General features: G+C 40.6%; 1 protein-coding gene across 3 annotated transcripts; it reads left to right on the top strand.

The window, feature by feature from the left end:
- Positions 1–5,420: 5,420 nt before the first annotated feature.
- Positions 5,421–26,661, top strand: KCTD18 (potassium channel tetramerization domain containing 18). 3 transcript variants are annotated; one of them, XM_034954780.3, is made up of 7 exons: positions 5,421–5,595; positions 8,515–8,749; positions 10,648–10,859; positions 16,515–16,708; positions 17,752–17,846; positions 22,335–22,437; positions 24,996–26,661. In XM_034954780.3, exons 2-7 carry the CDS (start codon positions 8,590–8,592, stop codon positions 25,510–25,512), a joined length of 1,281 nt encoding a protein of 426 aa, XP_034810671.1. In that variant the 5' UTR covers positions 5,421–5,595; positions 8,515–8,589; the 3' UTR covers positions 25,513–26,661. The 3 variants fall into 3 exon arrangements, with proteins under 3 accessions (XP_034810671.1, XP_003820781.1, XP_034810672.1); XM_003820733.7 differs by lacking the exon at positions 5,421–5,595 and adding an exon at positions 5,681–5,978; XM_034954781.3 differs by lacking the exons at positions 5,421–5,595; positions 8,515–8,749 and having other exon boundaries at positions 10,702–10,837.
- The last annotated feature ends 568 nt before the right edge of the window (positions 26,662–27,229 follow it).

Below are 27,229 nucleotides of genomic sequence, written 5' to 3'. Positions count from 1 at the left end.
CTCTGTATCTCTTTCTCAGAACTGTATCTCTGTGAAAGTTTATGGCAAGATCTTGAGACACAGCTACTTGAGACTGGATGTTTACTTCCTACTTACAGGTATACTGAAATTTGAACATTCTCTTTTAGTTATGCAGGTGGCATGCATTTCCTGCAGTTTTGTTTGATCTTTTTTATTGTTCTGTAGTGTGGTTTTCAGAGAATGAATTGGGAAATTCAGATTTATGCAGCTATAGCTGCTATTGCCTGGCTGCTCAGAAATTGTCCTGTCAGTGTTATCTTGGTGGAACTGCACACTCTGCACCAGGCATTGCAAAAAGAAAAACATCCCAACTTATCTAGCCTTTGTGAACAAAGAAGCAGCCAGACCCTTCATTCTCCAATACATTCTCCTGGGTTTGAAGGAGGAATGCGTTTATGGTTTGGGAATCTTTTCCTGGAGGACAGTCGCAAAGTTATTTGCTTCTCCTTTACCATGACAAGTACCTATCTTTCCCACCTTAAAGAGTGCCAGAAAAGGAGGGCAGTCTCAAGTCTAATCAGGTGTGTGACTCAGGTTCTGAGTTATATACTGCTTTTTTTACCCCCTTCCCTTCAACCTTCTGTGCACCAGAGCTAGGATTGTTCTTTCCTTCCAGGACAGCTGCAGGAGGGAGTAGTCACCCGAGGATTTTCCTGATGCTTCAGTTCCACATAAGACCCTCCCTGCCCTCAGTCCACCATACAATTGAAAGCAGTCAGAAAGTGGGGTTATACCAATGCTATTGAGTTAAATATTTGGCCTTTGCTTGAACCTTGCATTAATAGACCATTAGGACTTTTCTCATTATGTCTAGACCCTGTGTTCTATAATCACCCCAGCAGTCCCAATTCCCCAAGTTGTCCACTGTTACCTGGGGCCCTCATCCTCATACTTCTGATATGTCCACTATTATAAGCCAATTCTCCACTGTTCCCATTGCTTCCAAACATCTCCACAGAGCCCTTTAAAATTCACTTTTAAATGTTACCATCGCTTCTTTCTTCCTCTTCTTTTTTTTTCTTTTGCTCTGTTGCCCAGGCTGGAGTGCAGTGGTGTGATCTTGGCTCACTACAACCTCCACCTCCTGGGTTCAAGCGATTCTCCTGCCTCAGCCTCCTGGGTAGCTGGGATTATAGCCACATGCCACCACACCTGGCTAAAATGTTACTATTGCTTAATTTTTTTTTTAACTGAAAGTTGTCTGTTCTTAGAGGTCCTGCTTCCACTGTAGACTTCTTGGGTGGAGACTACTTTTTCTTCCACTCCCCCCATATTCCAGAATCAGGAGGTGGAGCTGGCGTTTCGTTTTCTCTCAATAGTGCTTCCAAACACTTTTCCTTCTTTGTCTTTCTAAGCCCTAGGTAATTTTAACTATATGTATACATCAGGACAGAGGATCTCTCCTTCTTTCCTCAATGCAGTTTTCTACAACTCTTTTGATGATCAGTTATTGGTAACGATGGCTTCCGTTTCATCATCTTTCTCTCTATGCCAACTCATTCTTGTTGACTTTGTATTTATTTATGGTGATAATCCATCTTACAACCTAGCTTGCCATTTCTTTACAATTTTCACCTCCACTAACTTTGTTTCCACCCCATCTCAGCCCAGAGCCTTGGCATTACATAACCCATCTTACAACCCGGCTTGCCATTTATTTACAATTTTCTTCTCTGCTAACTTTCTTTCCACCCCATCTCAGCCCAGAGCCTTGGCACTACATTCATTGCATGACTTCTGGCATCTTGAATTCAAGTATACTCTCTGACCACTGCCTTCAATTCTTCTAGCTCACTTACTCTAGTATTCCTATTTGAAAAATTCCTCAACTCCATTGAGATCTCAAATCCATTAATCTCACTACCTTTTCACTATGCATCACCACATTCATATACTTCCCTCTTTACCCATCTTAGAATCAATGATCCATCATGGTAACCAATCCTTGTGTCATACTACCTGGCTAAATCCCAACTCTGGCTGAGCCCAGGGTTATCTACTTTCTCAGCACCTGTACTGAAGTTGCTGAATGTTGCTGGATAAAAGTCATATAACTGGGATGACTAGCTTGTCATCCATGTTATAATGATTACAATCTTCAAGTGGACACTCATCCCTTCTTAGCAATCCTACCAAGTTTCTATAGAAAGTTTGCTTTTCAGTTCCCAAGATAAACAATTCATACCTTACGCTCCTTCTTCACACCTTTTCCACTCCTCATCTCCTTTACTCTCAGCCTTTGACCTTGCTTTAGACTAAATAGAGAATGCAGAAGCCATTTGGTCAGACTTTTCTCATCTCTCCTCTGTGAAATCTACAACTTACTTGAACTTAAATCTGTCGTCTGTGTTTTACCTCCTACCCCTGCTCTTGTCAAATGAAAATTGCTTAATTTGTGCTTTGGCTCCAACACCCTTTTGCTTTGCCAAGTATTTCATTTCTTCGGTTGTCCCCTCCCTCCCCTTCCTGCCTCACCAATCTCTGCCTATCTACTGAATCATTTCCATCAGCATAACCTGCTGGAATGACTCTCATCCTAAAATTCCTTTTCTTGACTCTTATCCTACCTTCACTACAGCTTCACTTCTCTACTTCTATTTACAACAAAGTCTTCTCTAAAGGGTTACATCCAGCCTTCCATCTCCCATTCACTCTCCAGCCCATTTTTGGCTGGTTTGCGTCCTCACCACAACATTGAAACTGCTCTTGTCAAGGTCACCTAGAACTCCCACAATACCAAATATGATGGACCCTTGATTTCTCAGTGGCATTTGACATGAATGACACTTTGCTCTCTTGGTTCCTGTAACTCCATACAATCCTGACTCCCCTCCTTCCTCTTGGCTCTTCCTTGTAAGCCTGACTTCTAAATGCTGAAGTCAATGCTTCATGTTGTCTCTTCTCATTTATCTGCCCTTTCTGCAGATGGTTTCATTCACTCTCATAGCTTTAAATGCTTATGCTTTCCAAATATCCACCTTCAACACAGAATTTTACCCCTGAGCTCCAGATTTATTCAATTGCTAATTGATCTCTCTACCTGAATGTCTGAAAAGCATCTGAATCTTAGTAGTCCAAAACACAGCTTCTGATTTCTTCCCTCAAACCTATTCCTCTCCCATAATTCACTGACTCGGTAAACTCACTATTATCCCATTGTTCAAATTAACAATTTAGAGATATTCCTACATTTTTCCCTTTCCCTTAAATCCCATATATCGCAGCCATGAAAATGCACTTCTCAGACCTCCAATTGCAGGGAGCATTGTTGACTGATGCCTCAGCTGCTGTCCTTTGAAATTTATCACCAGGCTGCACTGCCCACTGACTGCTCCCAGCCAGCAACTGAGCAGAGGGATTTAAGGCAGGCCCATTCCTGGGAGACACAGAACTCTTCTGATATGGGGGACTTTGGCTTGAAGGCTTTCCACTGGCTGTGCTGAAACTTTCTCAGAACTGTATCATATCTACAACTTTTCCTACTTTTCCTTTCCTGTTCTCCACAAGGGTTGAAACTGTCTAATGTCTTTCCTAATTCCCCTCAGATGCTTCCCTGTTATTACCTCACAGGTGTTCCCTTCAATAAATCTCTCACATGTCTAATCTGATAATATTGTTTGCTTCTCAGGGGATCCATATTAACACATTGTATTTGATCCACCAACAAATTATATGTCATGTCTATCTCCTGAGTACCCCTCTTGCATCCATCCACTTCTCTTTATTGCCAACACTACTCAAGGAGGAACTAAGACATTTCTCCCCTGGATTATTGCAATAGTCATCTACTTCCATCTCACACCTTTCCAATCCATTCTCATCTCAGTAGCCGCAGTGATTATTTTTTTTAAATAGTAAATCAATTGTGTCACTTCCCTGCTTAAAACCTTTCAATAGCTTCTCATTATGCTTACAGTCAAATTAAACTTCTACCATGGCCACACAATACTTTAGAGTCTGGGCTCTTGCCTCTCTCTTCAACCTCATCCCATCTCATCTTCCCCTTTGTCCTGATGCCCACCAAGGCTCAGACATACTAGTGGCCTTTCTCTTCCTACAAATTGCTGAGTCCTTTCCTGCCTGAGGGGCTTCCCACTTGCTCTCCCTTCTTCCTAAAATACCCTTCCTCCATCTCTGCAGAAGGTGGACTCATTCTGAGTCCTAGCCCTCAACTTAAATGTCCACTCATTTCGTCGCACCTAGTTATCACTGTCTGTCACCACTTTGCTTAGTGTCTGTTTCTCCCACTTGAACAAGGGCAGGCAAACTATGGCCCATGGACCACCATTTGTTTTTGTCTGGCCCATGATCTAAGAATGGCTTTTACATATTTAAGTGTTTGAAAAAGCTGCATTTTTAAAAGCATATTTTTTGACACATGAAAATTATGTGAAATTGGAATTTCAGTGTCCATAAAGTTGGAACTAGCAATGCTCATTTGTTTAGGTTTTGCCTATGCCTTCTTTTAGACTACAACTGCTGAGTTGAGTAGTTGTGCATGGCCCACAAAGCCTAAAATATTTACAGAACAAGTTTTCTGCATGTTGTACTGGAATGTAAGGTTGAACGCCCATTATTTGTCTCTTCCAGTCCTTTACTCTCAGTGCTTGCTCCATAGCTAGTGCTTAATAATTACAGGTTGAACAAACCTTCTCTCTCTCCTAAGACTGTTAATATCTAAGGGGATAGGTTGACTTACCTCTCTTTGGCTTATTCTCTTCTAAGAGCCAGTCAGGGAAATTTGGAACCAAATATTTTTGATTTTGGAGAAGCACCTTGAAAACAGGACTGTTATATTTCTCTTGAAATATCTAGCACAGTACCTTGCACAAGGTAAGATGGTGCTAGAAACTGGAAGAACTGTTTTAGGGTTATCGTTAACAGGAAATTAAGTAGTGCATGCAAAGCACTTAGCACAGTGTCAGGTGTACAAAAGTGTTGAATAAATGTTTGCTCTCGCCTCAATTTTCCTTGCTATAATGGGAAATAAATATCACCCTTTATATCACTGTCACACAGACTAAACAAGAATGCTGTGTGTGAAAAAGCTTTGTAAGCTGCAGACACTATCCAGATAGACTTATCCAAGTGCAATATATTAACACACGTTGGTACTGAGCAGCCCTGTTTGGAGGGATGGGCACTGACCTGGGGGTGAGAACACTTAACATCCTAATTCTTGCCACTTATTAAGTGACCTTGGACAATCGCAACTTCTGCGGCTGTTTCTTCTCTTCACCTGTAAAACCAGCCTCTGAACACACAAGACCGTCCCTTGGGGTTCAGCCCTGGCCTTCTCTACCGTGTGTTTCCCTTACCTCCGGGATGGAAGACCCACCCGACTCCGAGGCGGCCCACTGGGGCTAGACGAATCTGGGGGCGGGGCGTGGCGTGGCGTGGCGTGCCCGGGACGTGGCCTCCCTCCCTCCCTGAGCCGCTGCCTCAGAGCCGGGCCGCACGGGGGCGCCGCTGGGGCCGCTCTGCTCCCGAGTTGCCGAGCAGCTGAGAAGGCGTTCACTTCCGCGTCCGCCCCGCGGCGTCCGGCGGCCGCGCCGAGGGTCTGGCGGGCCGCAGGTCAGTCTGGGAAGCTGCCGACCCGCCCCACCCCCCCGGTGCGGAAGAGCCGGGCGCGGGATGGGCCGCGGGCCCGGAAGGCGGCGGGGCGCCCTGAGGAAGGGCACGGGCCGCGCTGGTAACGCGCGCGCCCCGGGCTGCAGGCTCGGCCTTCGGGCCGATTTGGGGTCTCCAGGCCGCGGAAGACCGTGGCGGGGCTTTCTGGCTCCCCAGCTCCTCCTGGCTCTTCCCGCTTCGGAAGAGGAGTGTGAGCCCCTTGAGCGATGTTTTTCAAAGTGGGGTTCGCGGGCAGATCCCGACCCCTCCTCAGACTTTCTGAGGAACTGTGTGCTGTGGCCGGAGTGTCTTCGTTTTCCCAAGCGTCCCTGATGGTTTTGATGCAGGTGATCATAGGAATGCACTCTGGGGGACATTGTCCCCGAGGGCTGGACACTTTCCACATAGCAGGGAGCCTAACTGGGTGCTTTTGAGGATGGGGCCTGCGGAGTGCCCCCCTGGTGTGGCCTTGGAATGGTGATGTTCCTATCCTTAGGAGAGACTGCCTGGGGTTGGGGTAGGAGGAGTAGCTCTTAAATCCTCGGGATCGGGGTGCTGCTGTGTTATCGTAGCCAAGTCTTGAGATGGACAGATGCTTAGAGAGTGAAAAGGCTGGGTCAGGACCCATAGGGGTGAAACAGTGCTGGAGGAGCCGGTGTGGGGTGAAGCAGGAAGAACTTGGGGTTCGTCCTGCCGATCTGGATTGGGGCTGGCTCCACAACCTACTAGCAGTCAGTCCTTGTGTGGCCCCTGTACACATCACTCTTTTTTTTACCCCAAATGTCCTCATCTGTCAACAGGGACAGTAATTCTCATCCAACAGAGTTTTTGTGTGAATTAGGTAAAGTGTGTCAAGTGTCTCTTACAATGGCTGGCACATAATAAGCATTCAGTAAATGGGAGTTATTAAGAGTGACACAGGCCCTGGCTTCCTTGGCCTACAGACCAAAAAGTAGGGATTAAACAAGTGGGGTAAAAAGTGGACAGACACACAGTATATTTGTAGAATTGTGCAAGGATTCTAACTTGGGGGGCAGAAGGATACGTGGGACGGTCATGCAAGAAATTAGGTTTGCTGAAGGCCTTGAAGAATAGATAGGATTCCAGGGAGCCAGTAATGAGGCAGAGGGAACAAGTTCCATCCCATGCCTCAGAGGTGGCTCTCACACATGGATCTTTGGAGTGCTGCTCCCGGGACTTCTAGGCAGTGCGAGATGTCACATCCATAAGTGGTTTTGGAAGGCTGGACCTTTGGCCCATAATGGTTTCTGTTGCTGACCGTGTTCTACACACATGGTCTTCCTCAGATTTTAATGGTCTCCTTCCATTTTATTGGAGACTAGCTGGCATCTACAAAACGATCTTAGTTGTTCACTGAGTAAAAGTGAATTGACATGGATGTAGTTGAGCCTTTCGGCAGTCATTTTAAACTTGCTATGAAATGTGTGGATACTGCAGATTCTCAATAATTGGGAGTACCTTTTTCATCACAGTATTGTTTTAGGTGGGAAAACACCACAGTGTCACCTGTGGTTCTGTGATCTCCAGAATGGATTAAAAAAATCCAACCCTTAAACCTTCCCTGGGCTGGGTGCAGTGGCTCACGCCTGTAATCTCAGCACTTTGGGAGGCCGAGGTGGGTGGATCACCTGAGGTCAGGAGTTGGAGACCAGACTGACCAATATGGTGAAACGCCGTCTCTACTAAAATTACAAAAATTAGCCCGGCATGATGGTGTACACCTGTGGTCCCAGCTACTCAGGAGGCTGAGGCAGGAGAATTGCTTGAACCCGGGAGTGAGCCGAGATGGCGCCACTGTACTCCACCCTGGGCTACAGAGCGAGACTCCATCTCAAAAAACAAACAAGCAAACAAACAAAAACCCCCAAAAACTTCCCTAAAGCTTCATCCATTTCACAGTGAAGAAGCTGGATGATTTGGAGGTGTTATTTGTAGTTCTAGACTAGTCTGGCTACTGGTCTACATAGAATTCTGATCTCAGGCTGGGCGTAGTGGCTCATGCCTGTATACTCAGCACTTTGGAAGGCCAAGACAGGAGGATTGCTTGAGCCCAGGAGTTCAAGACTAGCCTGGGCAACACAGCGAGACCCTGTCTCATTTTTTGAAAATTTAAAAAAATTAAAAGAAGAATTGTAATCTCAGTTGATAAATTATATATTCCTTAGTTACCTAACTTAAGGATTATAGTTATCATTGTTAATAATTCCTGCTCCTTTATTTCCTTACATTTCCAGAGTCAATATTAAGTCCCTCAGTAGACACCTTATGGTTAAATTTATATCATTATGCATAATATTTATAATTTATTGAATAGTTACCATGAGCCAGATTCTGCTCTTTTGCTGTTTTATATGTTCTTTTAATTATTCCTCTTATAGTTGTTTGAGCTGGGCATCATCACTGCCTCCATTTTATAGAAGAGGAAGATAAGTAATTTGCCCAAGATCCTAGAGCTGGTGAGGGGAAGAGCCTAGCAGCTCAATTCCATGCTGTCCACTGATCTCTGCAGTCTAGAGGCTCCCTCAGACTTATCATGGTTAAAAAGATATGTGAATACTGAAGATCATAAGCAGGACTCTCCTTTGTTTGCTGTGTGACAGAGAGTGCATTACCATGTTTAAACAGTCATTTCAACAGCAATGATTGGGTTGTTAGTCGTTTATTATCTTTTACAAATCCTCTTAGCCAACATTTTCCTACTTCTTAGCATATCTCGAAGTTCTCTTATATTATATAAAATCCTTCAATTCAATAATGCCAGTACTGAGGAATTTATTTTCAGTCATGTTAAAGTATATTTATTATATTATCTATTTAGTGTCTTGTTGGAAATGGCGGGGATGACTGTCCTTTGTTTTACAGAGGGAGACCAAGACATCATTGTTTTGAAGTTTCTGAAAGTGTTGGGAGGCAAAAATTCAGGTGCCTGGGGGAGAAATGGAAGGCCACAAGGCAGAAGAAGAGGTGCTAGATGTTCTCCGACTGAACGTGGGTGGCTGTATTTACACAGCCCGGCGGGAGTCCTTGTGCCGCTTCAAGGACTCCATGTTGGCATCTATGTTCAGTGGTCGCTTTCCTCTAAAAACAGATGAGTCAGGTAAATGTCTAAAGTCTGAAAGCATGATCTGAATATTTATTAACACAAGAGTCCAGTTTAAGTTCCCTTTGATTTTCCTAATTACAGCGAAATGTACTAGATGAATATACTAATTACTGAGATCATTAGGACTCTATGGAGATTCATTAAGTATGTGGAGAAATTAAATACTACTTCTGAAAATCTGTGATAATGTTAAAAGCTGACAAAGAAGTCATAAAGGCTGGTCATAACCTAATTATTGGGATTAACTGTATTTTGAAACTTGTTACTTTCATGCAGCTTTGGGTGATGATATTGATGCTGATTAAATATATTTGCTTCTCTCTGTGTTCTTCAAATTGGAAACTGTTTTGTCTGGAGAAAGCAGCTGCCCTCCTTATTGCTAACAGAGCAGCCATCGTCATTGTAGAATTAGTGTTGGGCTCGCCACCTAGCCTAGCTGTGTAGTCTTGCTGTGTGTCCGATGTGCATGTCTGAGAAAAAGTCTGTGCAGTGATACCGTCAGAGGCAAAGGGGCAGCAGACTGAAAACTGGGTTTCAGAACTGTAAATCACACAGGTGGGGTTCTGGGGCTGCTCTCTGCTTCCAGTGCTCTGGGACTCACTGAACCTGCTACTGGTTGTAAAGAAAGTTCATCAATACAAATGAAGTTTTTTGCCCTGCGTATGAGCCCCAGACCCACTCTTGGTTCTGTGTTAGAGGAGAATGATTGAGGAGTCTTGAACGTGAGGGACTGTTTTACTGTTAATAACTCTGGTGTGAGGAGGTTGCTTTGCTGGTTAAATGGCAGTTGAAAGAATGGGAAAAAAAATCACCAGTGGCTGGTGCCCAGGGCTTGGTTTCTACCTGGGCAGAAAGGTTGTTGGGGCAAAGATGGTAAGCAGGGATTGAGTTTTCTTCTCTGCCCCTAAATTTTACCTTCTTAATCCCTTCTTTTGTGAGGAATTACTGACTAGCCTCATGTAGAGGTTTTTCTCTTTTTTTTTTATTTTAATTCTGCTAAATTATCTAAGAAAAATATTTTATTATAAAGTAGTACCAGCATAGCGTTTCTTCTTTTTTAAAGTTTGGGTTCTCGTAGTACAAAAGGACTAACCCAGTAATTCGAATCATCTGGCATGCCTGGAGCGAGGAACCCCAGATTTGTAGTGTTGCTGATATGCAAACACTGGACATAGTGATGAGCACCCCACATGCTCTCTTTAGTGAGCACCTCCATATACCTGTTCTAGTCCAGCTGAGATAAGGTTAGGGGTAAACTTCTGTTTCTACCAGCAGTGTGGGGTGCCCTTAGCTTTTGTGGTGGCCGTTGTGGGAATATAGTCATTGCATCCAAAGTTCTAAATGGATCTCAGAATATATTTTCCCATATGGTAGTGAGAACGCAAAGGTCCACCACTGACTCATTCAGTTTCTTTGTGTACAAATCAGAAAAGGGTGCCCTTTTATCCAGGAAGATGCAGTTCCATGCCAGGGTGCATGGCTTGGTGAGCAGAGTGTGGGTTTGGTTTTAGCCTCTCTTGCCCGCTTGGCCTAGCATGGTATATATAGTACACCAGTACAACCAAACATGGCAACCCTGGTGATATATATTTGCATTCAAACTTATGTGCAGTATTATAGAACTACAGGTGATTGTCCCACACAACTCATTCAGATTCTATTTTACAATATCACCTATTTGTAAGCAGAGGGTGGCTGGTATATCATATTTGGTGTTTGAATAATCAAAAGTCTAGCTTAGATTACATAAACCTATTTGAACACTAGATGTTAACTTTCATGTGAGAAAGAAACATTTATAATTGTAGAGGTCCTCAGACCTAGTTTGATTTGTTGAAATCTTATTGATCGACAGAATCTCTGCAATCATTTTTGAACTGAATGTTTTCTAGGGGCTTGTGTTATTGACCGCGATGGACGTCTATTTAAATACCTTTTGGATTACCTTCATGGAGAAGTTCAGATTCCCACAGATGAGCAAACCCGCATCGCCCTGCAGGAAGAGGCTGATTACTTTGGCATCCCTTATCCATACAGCCTGTCTGACCATTTGGCCAATGAAATGGAGACATATTCTTTAAGGTCAAATATAGAACTTAAAAAGGTCTTGGCATTTTTTAAAGTTTTTGAATATATATATTTATGATGCACAAAGCAATATGTACTATTTTGCATAGCCTGTGTTTTCACATTAACCAAACAAGATAGTTTTTATACATTTTGAAGACATGTTTCTTTACTACTACTTCTCATTTTTTAAGGCCAAAATTCTTGGAAAGTATATTGCCACTCAAAGGTTGATTGAGTTTATATTGCTCATTGAAGATTTAACAGTTTTTGACGGCTTTTTTACAGAACTCCTGAAATTCTTTCTTTTTTTTTTTTTTTTTGAGGCAGAGTCTTACTCTGTCCCCCAGGCTGGAGTGCAGTGGCGGGATTTTGGCTCACTGCAAGCTCCGCCTCCGGGGTTCACACCATTCTCCTGCCTCAGCCTCCCCAGTAGCTGGGACTACAGGCGCCTGCCACTATGCCCGACTAATTTTTTGTATTTTTAGTAGAGACGGGGGTTTCACCGTGTTAGCCAGGATGGTCTCGATCTGCTGACCTCGTGATCCGCCCATCTGGGCCTCCCAAAGTGCTGGGATTACAGGCGTGAGCCACTGCGCCCGGCCAATTCTTTTTAAATTAAGAGAAATACTATACTATGTGAGGGCATAGTGGTATTATTTTATTTACTAAAATGATTTTTGAAAAGAATGATCCTGATGAATAATAAAGCATCTTACTTGATTTAGTAAGTGTAGTAGTTTGTTACTAATTTAAAACATTAGTTTGGCTAATTCACTTTGAGATCAGTAAATATCTTTTTAAGATGCTTCTATTTTAAATTGCATTTTAAAGATCTTTACATGATTTGAAAATCCTAATTATCTGTTTTTGTCTTATTGAAAGTATTATATGTGTTATTAATTAGCACTTTTGAGCATCTAAGAAAAATATTTTTCTTAGAAAATAGTTAATAGTGAAAACTGATCTGAACTTGTTTGAATTCTTTGATTTGGATGTCAGCGTTTAGGAAGCAAGCTGATGGGTGGTTGGTTATTAGGAGTGCAGCATGAAGAGAAAGTTGATTTGGTTCCAGATCCCCTTTAGGAATTTAAATAGTTATATGGGTTCTGCTACTGAAGTTATTCATAAACTATATTTTCGAACGATAGTCTTTCCCTCCTGTTGCCACATCTGCAGAATGAGGCCTGACTGGAAGGTTGGGAGGGTTAATGCTCATCTTCAGAAGTCTCAGCTCTGTAATCTTTTATTCCTGGTTTTTATTCAAAAAGGACACAGCATGCCCACATTCATGCTGTCAGCCAACACGTTTGTTTCAAGTGCCTGTGACATGTATGGCACTGTACAAGGGGCTGCGTGGGACACCAAGAAATACAACATGTAGTTCTTTGCCCTTGAAGTTTATAGTATAGTTGGGAATTCTTGTAGATGTATGTGTAAGTAAAATTCCAAACCAATATAGGAGTTAGATAGCAATATTAAATGAAAGTGCAAGACATGGTAGGGCCCCATTTTCATTCACTGAGTCAGTAAATACTAGGCATCTTGTTTGTGTCAGGCACTATTCCAGACACGTGGGATATAACAGTGAACACAATATAGTACCTGTCCAGAGTACTTACAGCAGTAAAGCTGTTCCTCCCAGGGAAGGCCCTGGCAGCTTCACTGGGTGAAACCCTTCTGCTCTCTGCCCTGGAGCACCTTGTGGTCTCACTGGTGGCACTTCTTTTTTTTTTTTTTTTCTTTTGAGATGGAGTCTCGCTCTTGTTGCCCAGGCTGGAGTGCAATTGCATGATCTCAGCTCACTGCAACCTCTACCTCCCGGGTTCAAGCAATTCTCCTGCCTCAGCCTCCCGAGTAGCTGGGATTACAGGCATGTGCCACCACGCCCGGCTAATTTTGTATTTTTAGTAGAGACAGGGTTTCTCCATGTTGGTCAGGCTGGTCTCGAACTCCCAACCTCAGGTGATCTGCCTGCCTCGGCCTCCCAAAGTGCTGGGGTTACAGGTGTGAGCCCCTGCACCCGGTCCTGGTGGCACTTCTTACACAGGGTGCTGGTGGCTTATTCAATGTCTGTCTTCTGCATTAGCTATAAACTCTAGGAGGACTGGGACCCTGTCTCACCATTGTTCATTGTTATATCTTCAGGACCTTAGAGCTCAGCTCAGAGTAGGAACTTAATATTCAAATGAATGAATGAATAGGTTGATAAGTGCCAAATGAGTTCAGGCAGCATATATGGAGTTTAGATATTGAGTTTACATATTCGTATCTTTCCGTGTAAAAGTAAAATCAATCTGGTTAGTCCATGATTAGAATTTGGAGCTAAAAATAAGGACCAACCATGGGGTTAGTCAGTAGAAGGTGAATGGAAGATTGTGTAAAATGGGAAATTTTGGGGAAATTACTCTAAAGGGAAAAGAAAAAGGTCTACATTTTGGTTATTATATGAAGATTTCTTTTTTTTTTCTTTTTTTTAAATTTATTATTATTATACTTTAAGTTTTAGGGTACACGTGCACAATGTGCAGGTTAGTTACATATGTATACATGTACCATGCTAGTGCGCTGCACCCACTAATTCGTCATCTAGCATTAGGTATATCTCCCAATGCTATCCCTCCCCCCTACCCCCACCCCACCACAGTCCCCAGAGTGTGATGTTCCCCTTCCTGTGTCCATGTGTTCTCATTGTTCAATTCCCACCTATGAGCGAGAATATGCGGTGTTTGGCTTTTTGTTCTTGTGATAGTTTACTGAGAATGATGATTTCCAATTTCATCCATGTCCCTACAAAGGACATGAGCTCATCATTTTTTATGGCTGCGTAGTATTCCATGGTGTATATGTGCCACATTTTCTTAATCCAGTCTATCATTGTTGGACATTTGGGTTGGTTCCAAGTCTTTGCTATTGTGAATAATGCCGCAATAAACATACGTGTGCATGTGTCTTTATAGCAGCATGATTTATAATCCTTTGGGTATATACCCAGTAATGGGATGGCTGGGTCAAATGGTATTTCTAGTACTAGATCCCTGAGGAATCGCCACACTGACTTCCACAATGGTTGAACTAGTTTACAGTCCCACCAACAGTGTAAAAGTGTTCCTATTTCTCCACATCCTCTCCAGCACCTGTTGTTTCCTGACTTTTTAATGATTGCCATTCTAACTGGTGTGAGATGGTATCTCATTGTGGTTTTGATTTGCATTTCTCTGATGGCCAGTGATGGAGAGCATTTTTTCATGTGTTTTTTGGCTGCATAAATGTCTTCTTTTGAGAAGTGTCTGTTCATGTCCTTCGCCCACTTTTTGATGGGGTTGTTTGTTTTTTTCTTGTAAATTTGTTTGAGTTCATTGTAGATTCTGGATATTAGCCCTTTGTCAGATGAGTAGGTTGCAAAAATTTTCTCCCATTTTGTAGGTTGCCTGTTCACTCTGATGGTAGTTTCTTTTGCTGTGCAGAAGCTCTTTAGTTTAATTAGATCCCATTTGTCAATTTTGGCTTTTGTTGCCATTGCTTTTGGTGTTTTAGACATGAAGTCCTTGCCCATGCCTATGTCCTGAATGGTAATGCCTAGGTTTTCTTCTAGGGTTTTTATGGTTTTAGGTCTAACGTTTAAGTCTTTAATCCATCTTGAGTTGATTTTTGTATAAGGTGTAAGGAAGGGATCCAGTTTCAGCTTTCTACATATGGCTAGCCAGTTTTCCCAGCACCATTTATTAAATAGGGAATCCTTTCTCCATTGCTTGTTTTTCTCAGGTTTGTCAAAGATCAGATAGTTGTAGATATGTGGCGTTATTTCTGAGGGCTCTGTTCTGTTCCATTGATCTATATCTCTGTTTTGGTACCAGTACCATGCTGTTTTGGTTACTGTAGCCTTGTAGTATAGTTTGAAGTCAGGTAGCGTGATGCCTCCTCCAGCTTTGTTCTTTTGGCTCAGGATTTACTTGGCGACGCGGGCTCTTTTTTGGTTCCATATGAACTTTAAAGTAGTTTTTTCCAATTCTGTGAAGAAAGTCATTGGTAGCTTGATGGGGATGGCATTGAATCTGTAAATTACCTTGGGCAGTATGGCCATTTTCACGATATTGATTCTTCCTACCCATGAGCATGGAATATTCTTCCATTTGTTTGTATCCTCTTTTATTTCATTGAGCAGTGGTTTGTAGTTCTCCTTGAAGAGGTCCTTCACATCCCTTGTAAGTTGGATTCCTAGGTATTTTATTCTCTTTGAAGCAATTGTGAATGGGAGTTCACTCATGATTTGGCTCTCTGTTTGTCTGTTGTTGGTGTAGAAGAATGCTTGTGATTTTTGCACATTGATTTTGTATCCTGAGACTTTGCTGAAGTTGCTTATCAGCTTAAGGAGATTTTGGGCTGAGACAATGGGGTTTTCTAGATATACAATCATGTCGTCTGCAAACAGGGACAATTTGACTTCCTCTTTTCATAACTGAATACCCTTTATTTCCTTCTCCTGCCTAATTGCCCTGGCCAGAACTTCCAACACTATGTTGAATAGGAGTGGTGAGAGAGGGCGTCCCTGTCTTGTGCCAGTTTTCAAAGGGAATGCTTCCAGTTTTTGCCCATTCAGTATGATATTGGCTGTGGGTTTGTCATAGATAGCTCTTATTATTTTGAGATACGTCCCATCAATACCTAATTTATTGAGAGTTTTTAGCAGGAAGGGTTGTTGAATTTTGTCAAAGGCCTTTTTTGCATCTATTGAGATAATCATGTGGTTTTTGTCTTTGGTTCTGTTTATATGCTGGATTACATTTATTGATTTGCGTATATTGAACCAGCCTTGCATTCCCAGGGATGAAGCCAACTTGATCATGGTGGATAAGCTTTTTGATGTGCTGCTGGATTCGGTTTGCCAGTATTTTATTGAGGATTTTTGCATGAATGTTCATCAAGGATATTGGTCTAAAATTCTCTTTTTTGGTTGTGTCTCTGCCCAGCTTTGGTATCAGGATGATGCTGGCCTCTTAAAATGAGTTAGGGAGGATTCCCTCTTTTTCTATTGATTGGAATAGTTTCAGAAGGAATGGTGCCAGTTCCTCCTTGTACCTCTGGTAGAATTCGGCTGTGAATCCATCTGGTCCTGGACTCTTTTTGGTTGGTAAGCTACTGATTATTGCCACAATTTCAGCTCCTGTTACTGGTCTATTCAGAGATTCAACTTCTTCCTGGTTTACTCTTGGGAGAGTGTATGTGTCGAGGAATTTCTCCATTTCTTCTAGATTTTCTAGTTTATTTGCGTAGAGGTGTTTGTAGTATTCTCTGATGGTAGTTTGTATTTCTGTGGGATCGGATTTCAAAATTAAAAGTGATGTTGGCAGTGGAAGAATGATCTTATAAAGATTATAAAATTAAAAGTGATGTTGGCAGACTAAAAGAGTAAGAAATAAAATGGAATTTCCATGTGGAAAAGGTTTCTGTAGATGAAAAGGTGTTGGGTTTTTGGGGGGTATTTTTTGTGATTGTCCTTCCCGCCCCGATTTAATTCAAAAAAATGTGTGTTTGATTTTTAAAGATGTAAAGACTAAGCTGAAATATATAATCTTTTTATTTCCCTTATGATCAACTAGAATTTCAGCTTTTACATGAAAGTAATGGAGCATATTCATTTTTATTTTACTCTAGAATTAAATTCAAATTTTATATATACTTTTTGCTTTAGGCTTTAACAGACTTCTGTGATTCATATGGCTTAGTCTGCAATAAACCAACAGTTTGGGTTCTCCACTATCTTAACACATCTGGTGCAAGCTGTGAGAGTAGAATTATTGGTGTATATGCCACAAAAACTGATGGAACAGACGCTATTGAAAAGCAGCTGGGAGGAAGAATTCACAGCAAAAGCATTTTTAAAAGGTATGTCCAAATTTAAATGTGAAAAAGAACAAAATAAAGTCTTGGTCTCTTCTAAGAGGTGTTTCTGAATGAAATGTGCTTGACTAGAAAAGACCATTAACACCTCTCAGGAGACAGAGTGAGCCATCATAGCAGTTGAGATAGGCCTGCTTCATGAGGAAATTATAATTAAGATCATTTCCCATACAGTATGGATAAGCTGCAGGCCATCTGCATGATCTAGTGCAGTGGTTCTCAACTGGGAGTCTGCATCAGAATCCCCTCTCCTGAGAGGCTTAAAAAGAAAAGAAGAGAAAGAAAAAAGAAAAGCCACATGCCTGGTGTCTTCCTAGACCATAGAAGCATTGGCAGAAGAAGTCAGCAGGCCTACTGAGTGACTCAGGGCTGGCCTGCCTTGGTGTCTTCTTCTGAGAAATGACGAAGCACTTGCTGGTCCCTTCCAGCTTTAGAATTTTATGACTTGAACATGTTAAATTCTTAAGAGTTATTACTTAATATTTTTCCTATAATCTTATTTACACTGGTTAATTCACTTAGCAATTTTTTAAAAAACTCTCTGGCAGATGGGATTGGGTCGAATATTAGTGACTAATGCAGGATCATATAAGCTTGCCTTTTGAGATTATTAAATATGTCATCAGTTTCTGAATTCTTTACAGATAGGGATGCTTCTATGTAAGATATGTAAGTGCCTGGCATAATGCTGGTGAAACGTGAATATTTTCTAAGTTCATTGGAGTTCGCTGATTTTTTTGAAAAACTTGATATTAAAGATGTGTTGATTTGTCTACATGGTGCATATTGTGAAATTAATAAAATACTATGATAAAAAGAGATCAAAATATAGGTTAGTATATTATATAATGTGTACATATGTATCTATGTAAGCATATGTATACTTAAGGATCACAGAACAACTACTCAGTGCTTACATGTTTTTTCCCTTAATTAACAAGCTCTTATTAAATGTATATTAGCTGTATGTATATATACACATCCATACCTAGGTAGTATGTTTTCATTACTCTTTGCAATATTTCTAGAGAGGCGGGAAATAATGTTCAGTACATTTGGAGCTATTATTCAGTAGCAGAGTTGAAGAAAATGATGGATGCCTTTGATGCTTGGGAAGGAAAAGGTACAGTGCAATTCTTTTATTTCATGGAAGCAGGTGGACTTTAAAAAAAAAGACAAAGTAAGCTCAAATACTGCATTTCTTTTTTTAGAAAGTATTCTTTTGAGTCTTACAATGTATTTGTCATCTCATGATAACACTGAGGCAGTTTACTTACAAATCTTTAAATCCCATGAGTTGCTAGATATTATTAATAGTTTATAATTCAGTAACTTTAAGTATGTTTCTGTTAGCTAGGCTTATTTAATTTAATTAAATAAGAGTTCATTTAGTACCTACTGTGCATTGGAAAAATACTTCAAATTAAGCATAAAATATGTAATCAAGGAAAGGGAGAGAAAATAATGTTGGAGAAAGTGTCTAAAGAGCCCTTATAAAATAATTACAATAATCTTTAAATGTACACTTTGAAAACTGGTCATTTTTCTCAAACTACAGAGTGAGAGTTGGTAATAATAATGCTGTTTTATATCCCCGATAAGTAGTTTACATTCAGTATCTCTTAGTCCTAACACAATCCTGTACGCTACTTACCATTCCTATTTTATAGATGAGGAAACTGAGTCTCAGAAGGGCTTTGACACTTTCATAAGGATCACAGGTTACGTGTTCTGTTCTATGCCTAAGCATTTTTTTTCTTAATTAACAACCATGTATTGAGTGTCTGTTAGGTGCAAAGTATGATAACAAGTCCTAAAATTGGATCCAAAGATAAATAAGACTTATTCCATCCTCAAATAATCCTGAAAGCTAGTAAAGACTGACTGCCAGTCACACAATGGATAAAAGATCTGGGCCTGGTGTCATGCACCTATTGTCTCAGTTACTTGGGAGGCTGAGGCAGGAGGATTGCCTGAGCCCAGGAGTTTGAGGGTGGAGTGAGCTGTAATCACACCACTGCACTCCAGCCTGGGTGACAGAGCAAGACATAAAAGGAGAGGAAGAGGCTTTTAAAAACTGCATTGGCTGGGTGCAGTGGCTCATGCCTGTAATCCCAGCACCTTGAGAGGCCGAGGCAGGTGGATCACCTGAGGTCAGGAGTTTGAGACCAGCATGACCAACATGGCGAAGCCCCATCTCTACTAAATACAAAAAATTAGCCGGGCATGGTGGCGCATGCCTGTGATCCCAGCTACTTGAGAGGCTGAGGTGGGAAAATGGCTTGAACCCGGGAGGCAGAGGTTGCTGTAAGCTGAGATTGTACCATTGCACTCCAGCCTGGGCAACAAGAACGAAACTCCGTCTCAAAACAAAACAAAACAAAACACTGTATCAGCTGTTCTTCCTTCAGGTGTCGTGCCAGCTCCAGTCCTTCTTCCTTTCCTCAACTTTGCCCCCCTCACTTTCCTTCCTTTTTCCTTTCCAGTCATACCCCTCGAGAGGCAGGATGACATCTTTCAGCTTTCTATTTTATATTTAATTTACTTTGAGACACTTATGCTCAAGTTGGAGAACAAACTCCATGGTGTTCTCTGTGTCTCTCTTTGTGCCTCTGGACTGGCAAGATGTCCAGGAGCCCACTGCCTTAGAAAGCTGAAGGAGGGCTGGGCACGGTGACTCACACTTGTAATCCCAGCACTTTGGGAGGCCGAGGCAGGTGGATCATGAGGTCATGAGATTGAGACCATCCTGGCCAGCATGGTGAAACCCTGTCTTTACTAAAAATACAAAAATTAGCTGGGTGTGGTGGCACATGCCTGTAGTCCCAGCTACTCAGGAGGCTAAGGTAGGAGAATCGCTTGAACCCAGGAGGCAGAAGTTGCAGTGAGCCGAATTTTTGCAATCAGATCTTGGCGATGACCTTGAGCAGTAGGATATAAATAACTCCCACATGCTTAGTGTTCCAATAATGGAACACTAGGCATAAATGTTAAACACAAAACAAAACAAAAAATAAGAAACATTAAAAATTATAAATAAAATTTAAAGACTAATAAAAAACTAGGATAAATAATGTTGCATTAACTGGACAAAGTATATCCTTAATAGAGAGAAAGTTTATTAAAATTGATTAGAAAGGCAACCACTACTACAAAAAAAAAAATTACAAGGTTCATGACTATAAAATTCCCAGAAAAAGAAATAAACATGTGGCAGGCGGTTCAGCTTCATTCCTTATCAATGAAATATACATTTAATAAAAACAATTTTTTATATACCAGATGAGTAAAGATCTCTTATTCATTCCTGGTAGGAGTAAAAATTGATGTAACTTTTGGAAAATAACTTGTTAGGTCACATCAGTGCATCACAATTGTTCATATTCTTTGACCCAGTAATTTTACTTCTTGGAATCTATCTTATCTATCTTAAGGACATAAACACAGACAAAGGCTTAGGAACAGAAATGTTCTCTGGCATTTTCATAATAGAGACAAAATAAAAACACTTTAAATGTCTAATGATTGAGGGTTAAATATATTTTGGCACATCCACAGAATGGAATATAATAAAGCGATTAAAGTTATTTTAAATAACTTTTTGCATAGATGAATGCCCATGATAAGAAATGATGAAAAGCAGGAAATAAATGTAAAGTATATCATATGACTAGAAAAAAGACTGGAATGAAACATATTAGTCTGTCCTGAACCAATGATTCCTGGTCTTCTGATTAGGAGTGACTTTGATTCCCTTATATATACTTTTCTATATTTTCCAGGTATTGTACAAGGGATGTGAATTACTTTATAGGCAGGAAAAAAAAGAAAGTTTTTAAACAAATTGTGGTGTATCCATACAGTGGAATACTACTCACCGATAAAAGAAATGATCATTGCTACATACAGCAACATGGATGAATCTTAAAGCATCATGCTAAAGAAGCCAGACACAAAAGGTTGCATTTTGTATGATCCCATTTATATGACATTTCAGAAAAGGCAAAACTAAGGATGTGGAGGGGACATTGATTGCTAAGGGGTATGAGGAAACTTTTTGGGGTGATAGAAGTGGTCTACATCTTGATTATGACTATGGATACATAACTATATCCATTTGTCAAAACTTATTGAAATGTGTACCTGAAAAGGGTGAATTTTATTTTACGTAAATTGTATCTTAATAAATCTGACTTTTAGAAAAAGCAAACTTAATGGACCAGATTTGGGAATGTTTTTATAGTATGTGTAGGTTTTGGAGTGTGATCAAGCAGTTCCAGAAAGTTAATTGTTTTAAAATGAGGATCATAGAGTTATTTGAGTATCAAGATATGTCTATCATTATAATGATTTACATGCCCAGCTTGCTAAATTGTTATTGTTACCAGAAGTTTAATAAGAAGACAACACCAAATCCATTATTGGGACTTAGATTACTCCAAGCAATTTTTATTCAACATAATTCCTTGAGCTTTTTTCATGTGTATATATTTATGCTTCTTTTCTAAAAAAAAATTGAGATGGAAATTCACGTAACAGAATTAACTAAAGCATACATCTCATTGGTATTTACTACATTCACAATGTTGTGCAATCATTACCTCTCTCCAGTTCTAAGCATTTCATCACCCCAAAAGGAACCCCTAAGCGGTCACTCCCCGCTCCACTGTCTCCCACAGCCCCTGGCAACCAGCAGTCTGCTTTCTGTCTCAATGGATTTACCTACTCTTGATAGCTCTACAAATGGAACAATACAATATGTGACCTATTGTGTTTGGTGTTTTTCACTTAGCATAATGTTTTCGAGGCTTCAAGAATAAATACATTTTTCAGCTTTTAATAAAAAAGATAACAGATTTAAAAATTAAAATGAATTTGAATGGCATTTTTGCCTAACTCACTAGCTCAGATTCTTGTTGGAAAAGGTGGTTATCGGGTGGTGATGTCTCATATTTGTACAGTGGTTGCCATTTTCAGAGAGATTCACAAAGTTCCCCTGATTTGATGTTACAGCAACCCAGTGAAGTAGACAAGGCAAGTGTTACAACCCACCCCCTATACAATACTTATACTGCTCCCTACGACTACTACTGGGAATAAAGGTACTTGACAGTTTTTGAGTGCTTAGTCTGTGCTAGACCCTGTTCTAAGCACTTTGCATTTATTAACTCATTTAATCATCACAATGGTCCTTCAAGGTACATACTATTATTGTCATCATTTCACAGCTGAGAAAATTCAGGCCCAGAAAAGTAACTTTCCCAAGGTGACATGACTGGTGAGTGAGAAATGGAGATTGAGACCCACACAGGCTTTGCTGGAGCCTGAGCCCTCACTCTCAGCTGCCCTGAGTATGCATCATAACCTGCTGAATCTTCTCAGCTAATCAGTGGCAAAGCTGGTGGCCAGCTCTTCCTGACCCAGGTCGTGAGCTGCGTTGCTCCCTGGCCCTAGCTCCTCGTGTGAGCGCTTCCTGTTAATGTTGTGCACACCTCCCTTTGCCAAATGGGAGGCATGAACCTCAGACTCTGGCAGGTCTTAGGTGAAGCAGTGTTGCTCAGCATTTTGCAGTGGATGGTAGCTGTCTTAATTATGTCTTTTTACCTTCCAGGTGTTAGCTACTGGCGGGTGCCTCATGAGCTGATAGAGTGTTGGACTCTAGAAGAACAGCCTTTACTTGGAAGCCTGCGTCACATGGCTCCAATTCGAAAGAGGTTATCTATGCTGTGTTGTTTATTTGTTTTGTTTTTTTAATCGCTGACATTTTTACTGCCTTTGTGAAGGGAAAATGAATAATAATTCTTGACCTTACTGAGCTTATTAATCACCGATTTGAATATTCTGTCTTACCATCAAAATATAGATCTTGATAAATATAAAGTTACCAAAACTATGTAAAAAGTGGCTATAATTCTTTGTAACTGCATGCGTAACATGTTCTTATTGAGAGAGTGATTCTAAAATTACTAGTGGACACAGTGGGCATGCTGTGGTAAATATTTTTGCTCCACAGAAGTGAAATCCCAGGCTTTATTGGCAATAGTAAAAAAAAATCTATTTAGACTTAATACTTGAAATTTCTTGTGGCTTATTCTGAGTTCCTTTCTGTTTCCTATTGCCACAAATAGCAATTTTATTAAATGGTATTTTCCTGTGTTCCATGAAATTATTAGCATTAAATTCACTCCACAGCTGTGTCTTTCACTGTGTTTTAAATACATTTAAAATCACATTTTTTTTTACAGTGTCTGGGTTTTATTCATGGCCTTCAGATGTTCTGATTTCTTGATCACATGTTCTACAATTTAATTGAATGCCCGTATGAAATTTCAGACTACTTTCTTAATTTGCCCTCTGGGTCTTTCACTGAAATGCAGAGATGCTTATTCAGTTTTTAGTAGTTAACCATCACTTGTCAAAACAGATCTTATTTCTTAAAAGCCATAATTTTATTATCATTTATTTTACCTTTTGAGCCTACAGTTAGCAAATATATTTGAGTCAAGAGCAGTGGTTCTCAACTAGGGGTGATTTTGCCTTCCAGGGGATATTTGACAATGTTTGGCAACATTTTTAGTTGACACACTGTGGAGTGAGAGTTGCTACTGGCATATAGAAGGTAGAGGCCAAGGGTGCTGCTAAACATCCTACAGTGCACAGGGCAGCCCCCCAGAACAAAGAATTATGTGACCAAAATGGTAATAGTGCCGAGGTTGAGAAACCTCAGTGTGGAGTCTGGTGGAAGATGTAGACGGAAAACATAGCAGGCAGGCAGGAGTGGTTTACGGAGACCCTCCTCTGTGTTAGTTATCTTTCCTCTACAAGTTTACGAAGCATTATTTTTGATGCATCAACAGGATAACGATGACGATGACTGAGAAGCACTTGTAAGGTCCCAAGGAGCCATCTGGTCACCAGGGAAAATGTTCAGTAGGGATTTAGGGTTGAATATATTATATTTGCACTCTTTGCTACAGATGGCAGTTTTCAAATAACCACGTTATTATGATCCCATTTCCATTTCCAAGAATGGGAGTTGAATAAGTTGTAATCGCCTCTGACGACACACTGATGCTATGCAGACTTGCAAGAGAGCAGAGTGAGAGGATTGCAGTCACCTTTCATGCTTAGGATGGTCCTCAGGAAGTGAAGCTGAAGGAGCAGGCAAGGTTTCGACAATGATTGTTTGACAGTTTTAAGGTCATTTAAAAAAATGTTCCCCCGTAGGCTTTTTATAATGAATGGTAAACTCAGTTCTGGAATCTTTGAAGGTTTGTCCATGACTGTTCTAGCAGTCCCCAAAATGGGTTCCAAAGAATGCAAATTTTACTGGCCATCAAAGGTTTCATTATAGAATGATTGGGAAATACAGATATCTTTAGTATAGACCTTTCATAATCTTTAATATGTTAACATGAATTTTAAAGCTTCAAGAGGAAAAAAAGATATGCAGCAGTTTATTAGTTTTGCATTGCTATAAAGGACTATCAGGCTGGGTAATTTATAAAGAAAAGAGGTTTATTTTGACTAATGGTTCTGCAGTCTGTACAAGAAGGTTAGGGCCAGCATATGCTTCTGGTGAGGCCTCAGGAAGCTTACAATCATGGCAGAAGGTGAAGGGAAGCAGATATGTCACATGGTGAGAGACAGCAAGAGATGCCAGGCTTTTAAACAGCCAGCTCCCACGTGAACGAATAGAGTGAGAACTCACTCATTACCATGGGAGAGGGCACAAAGCCATTCATGAGGGATCCTCCCCCATGACCCAAACACCTCTGTCAGGCTCCACCTCCAACATTGGGGATCACATTTCAACATGAGCTTCGGGGGGGACATGCAGCCAAACTATATCAAGCAATATTTCTAATATTTATTTGATTGTGAAATCTTTTTTTTTCTTTACTAAATCTCTTTAAACTGCAGTTCTGGGAAAAACAATTTGTGATATTTCTGGTTATCCCGTAGGTCACATCATGATACTTGGGAACAGGGTGATATATTGTATTCTTATGTAAAGTGCCAAATTTTAATTTGCTAGTATTAATATTATGTGTGAGTTTACATAATTCGTATTCAAATTAAGACCAATCTTTTGTAAACTTGCTTACTGACCTTGGTGGGAGATGAGAGATGAGGTAGGTGCCCATAAACCTCTTGACTCTTTAATTCTTGACCAAAACCTTTCTGTTAATGCTGAAGGTAAACTTGGGAGATGTTTTCATGAGTTACTAAAACTATACATGTGGAAAATGACACGCTTCTGTATTTCTAGGCGACTGATAACGTTCAATGAAGCGGACAAAAGTGTGAACTATAAGACTGGTCCTAAGCCAGTTAGATTTTTGGGCCCTTCCACAAGTACCCAAATTAAAGTCAAGAACTCGGCCTCAGTCACGGTGTCTCCAGCCAGTGCCATCCAGACGTCGGCTGGGGCGACAGCAAACCGGTTTCAAAGTGGTAGCCGCAGAAAGGCAGCTCAGCGCTCTGCACCTTCCAGAGCTACGGCCCTGGTGGGCACGGGGGCACCTGGGCATCCTCAGGCTTCCCCTGGGGCTGCGAGCGCTGAAAATGGAGGCACGCACTTACCTCCAGCTAAGGTGCTACTCTCCGACAAGAAGCCTACACCCCAGCGGGTGATAAAGCTGAAGAGGACTCCGCTGTGCGCCACCGCGCCTTCCCTGCCCTCCCCCACGGCCACGAGGCAGGCCAACTCCCTCAAGCCGCTTCCCGGCGAAGCTGCCCGTGCCTTGGGAGTGCGGACTGAGAACGGGAAGAACAAGGGAAATTGATGAAAGTGGTGGACTTGAAATTTCCCGTTCATCTCCCAAAGCTTTCAACCCATTCGACGCAAAGAAGTGACACTTTCTTAATGCAGCAGAGGGGAAGCTTAGGTTTATGTTGAGGATTCTGTTCCTGGAATTGTGTGAGCTAGGAATGGAGGAGGGGAGACTTTCAATGGTTAAGGCTCCATTTCTCATTTTCCCAACTTTTATATGATTATTTGTCTATGGACAGTTTGAATTTCTGGTTTTCAATTTATTTTTTAATGATTAATTCGTATTAAGGCAACAAGACAGTACAACAAATAATCTCTAGAGAGGTCCACTTTGTTGCTGAAGTAAACGTTACTTGTTGCAACCCGAGGATGGGCATGAGGTTTGGCCTTAGGTATTCCTGTCTGGGAAAATGGAGGGGGTGATATTAGTGGTTCCCTGTACTATATCACAGCCAAGAGAGATTAGAGAGAGAAAATGTAGATCAAGGTGAGCTGCCTACAAATTACTCTGTCTCCAAAGGCAACATGAAAAGAAATGATGGGGAGGAAAAAAACCCATAGATTGAATTAGCACTTTGACTCTCACTTAATTCAACGATTTTCTTTCCTAGATTGGCTTTTCTTACTCTTTTCTGTTAGTAGATTTATTTATAAACACCACAAGAAGATCTCTTGGGATCAGAATTATATAATATGTCTTTGAAGTAAATTATTAAAATATCTTATTTTAATTTGAATAGTGAAGTTTTGAAAATACTTTGAAAAAGAGAAGTAAAAGTTTAACTTTTTAACTAAAGTTAGTATTTGTTTTTCAGAAATGACCACTGAAGATTCATTCTGATTATACAATATGATTTTTATGCATAAAATTTCCATGTAACTTGAATTTAATATTTTTAAACAGAATATTTTGACTAATCCTCTATTTTTTCATGACTATTCAGTTGTGTGTGTTTATTCGTAAATGTTATGTTTTGTAATTGGATCACATATTTCTACTTTCAGTGAGAGTATGCCTTCACTATGTTAAAAAATAAGCTCATAAAACAGGGTACTTTTTATTCAAATGCTTATCATTGTACTTGCATTGCTTTGAAAGAGTAAAGTAGGTATACTCAAAACATTACGTTTTACAAAATCAAATAAAACTTTTCCATAAAAAGTGGTATTTTCTGTGTCTGTACTTTTTAAAGCCGTGGAGCCCTGTAGTAGTTTGAAAACTTATTAGTTTATTTAGGTTATCCATTTTCACTTACAAAATTGCTTTCTTGTGCAGATAAAGTACGAAATAATTAAATCAATTTTGGATAACTATCCATCTACTAGCAACTTTTTAGATAGGCTGCTTACTTTGCTAGAAAAAGTGATTATTTAATTGAAGATCCATGATGACTGTCCTGTGGCATATATAAAATATTCAGTTACTTTTGAAAATGCTATTATAGAGAATCCAGGCATTGTGGAAATCAAAGACCATAGTGAATTTTCAGAACTACCAATGTGGACATTATTAGTATTGTTTGATTTAGGACATTTTGAGTTGCTGGACAGAAAACATGTTGACAATCATGGGTGATTCTGTTGACATCCTCCATTTCTTTGCATCAAGTAGTTTAAGGGAAATCCATTTAGCACACTTAGTCTTTGTAAGAGGAGTGACTTTGGATAACTACTGAAGGTTGGGGCAGCTGCAATAGGGAAGGGGAAGATGCACCCTTATGGATATCAGG

Source organism: Pan paniscus, chromosome 13 (assembly GCF_029289425.2).
Source record: "Pan paniscus chromosome 13, NHGRI_mPanPan1-v2.0_pri, whole genome shotgun sequence".
NCBI classification, from domain to species: domain Eukaryota; kingdom Metazoa; phylum Chordata; class Mammalia; order Primates; family Hominidae; genus Pan; species Pan paniscus.
The sequence above is the reverse complement of the archived record's forward strand: the minus strand, read 5'-3'. Positions and strand labels throughout refer to the sequence as shown.

Bases quoted from the DNA above. Each gene is read 5' to 3' on its own strand.
- KCTD18 (XM_034954780.3), top strand. From the start codon at position 8,590: ATGGAAGGCCACAAGGCAGAAGAAGAGGTGCTAGATGTTCTCCGACTG. The intron at 10,860-16,514 runs GTCTTGGCATTT...TTTTTGCTTTAG, and splicing joins CAAATATAGAACTTAAAAAG to GCTTTAACAGACTTCTGTGA. The intron at 22,438-24,995 runs GTTATCTATGCT...CTGTATTTCTAG, and splicing joins ATGGCTCCAATTCGAAAGAG to GCGACTGATAACGTTCAATG.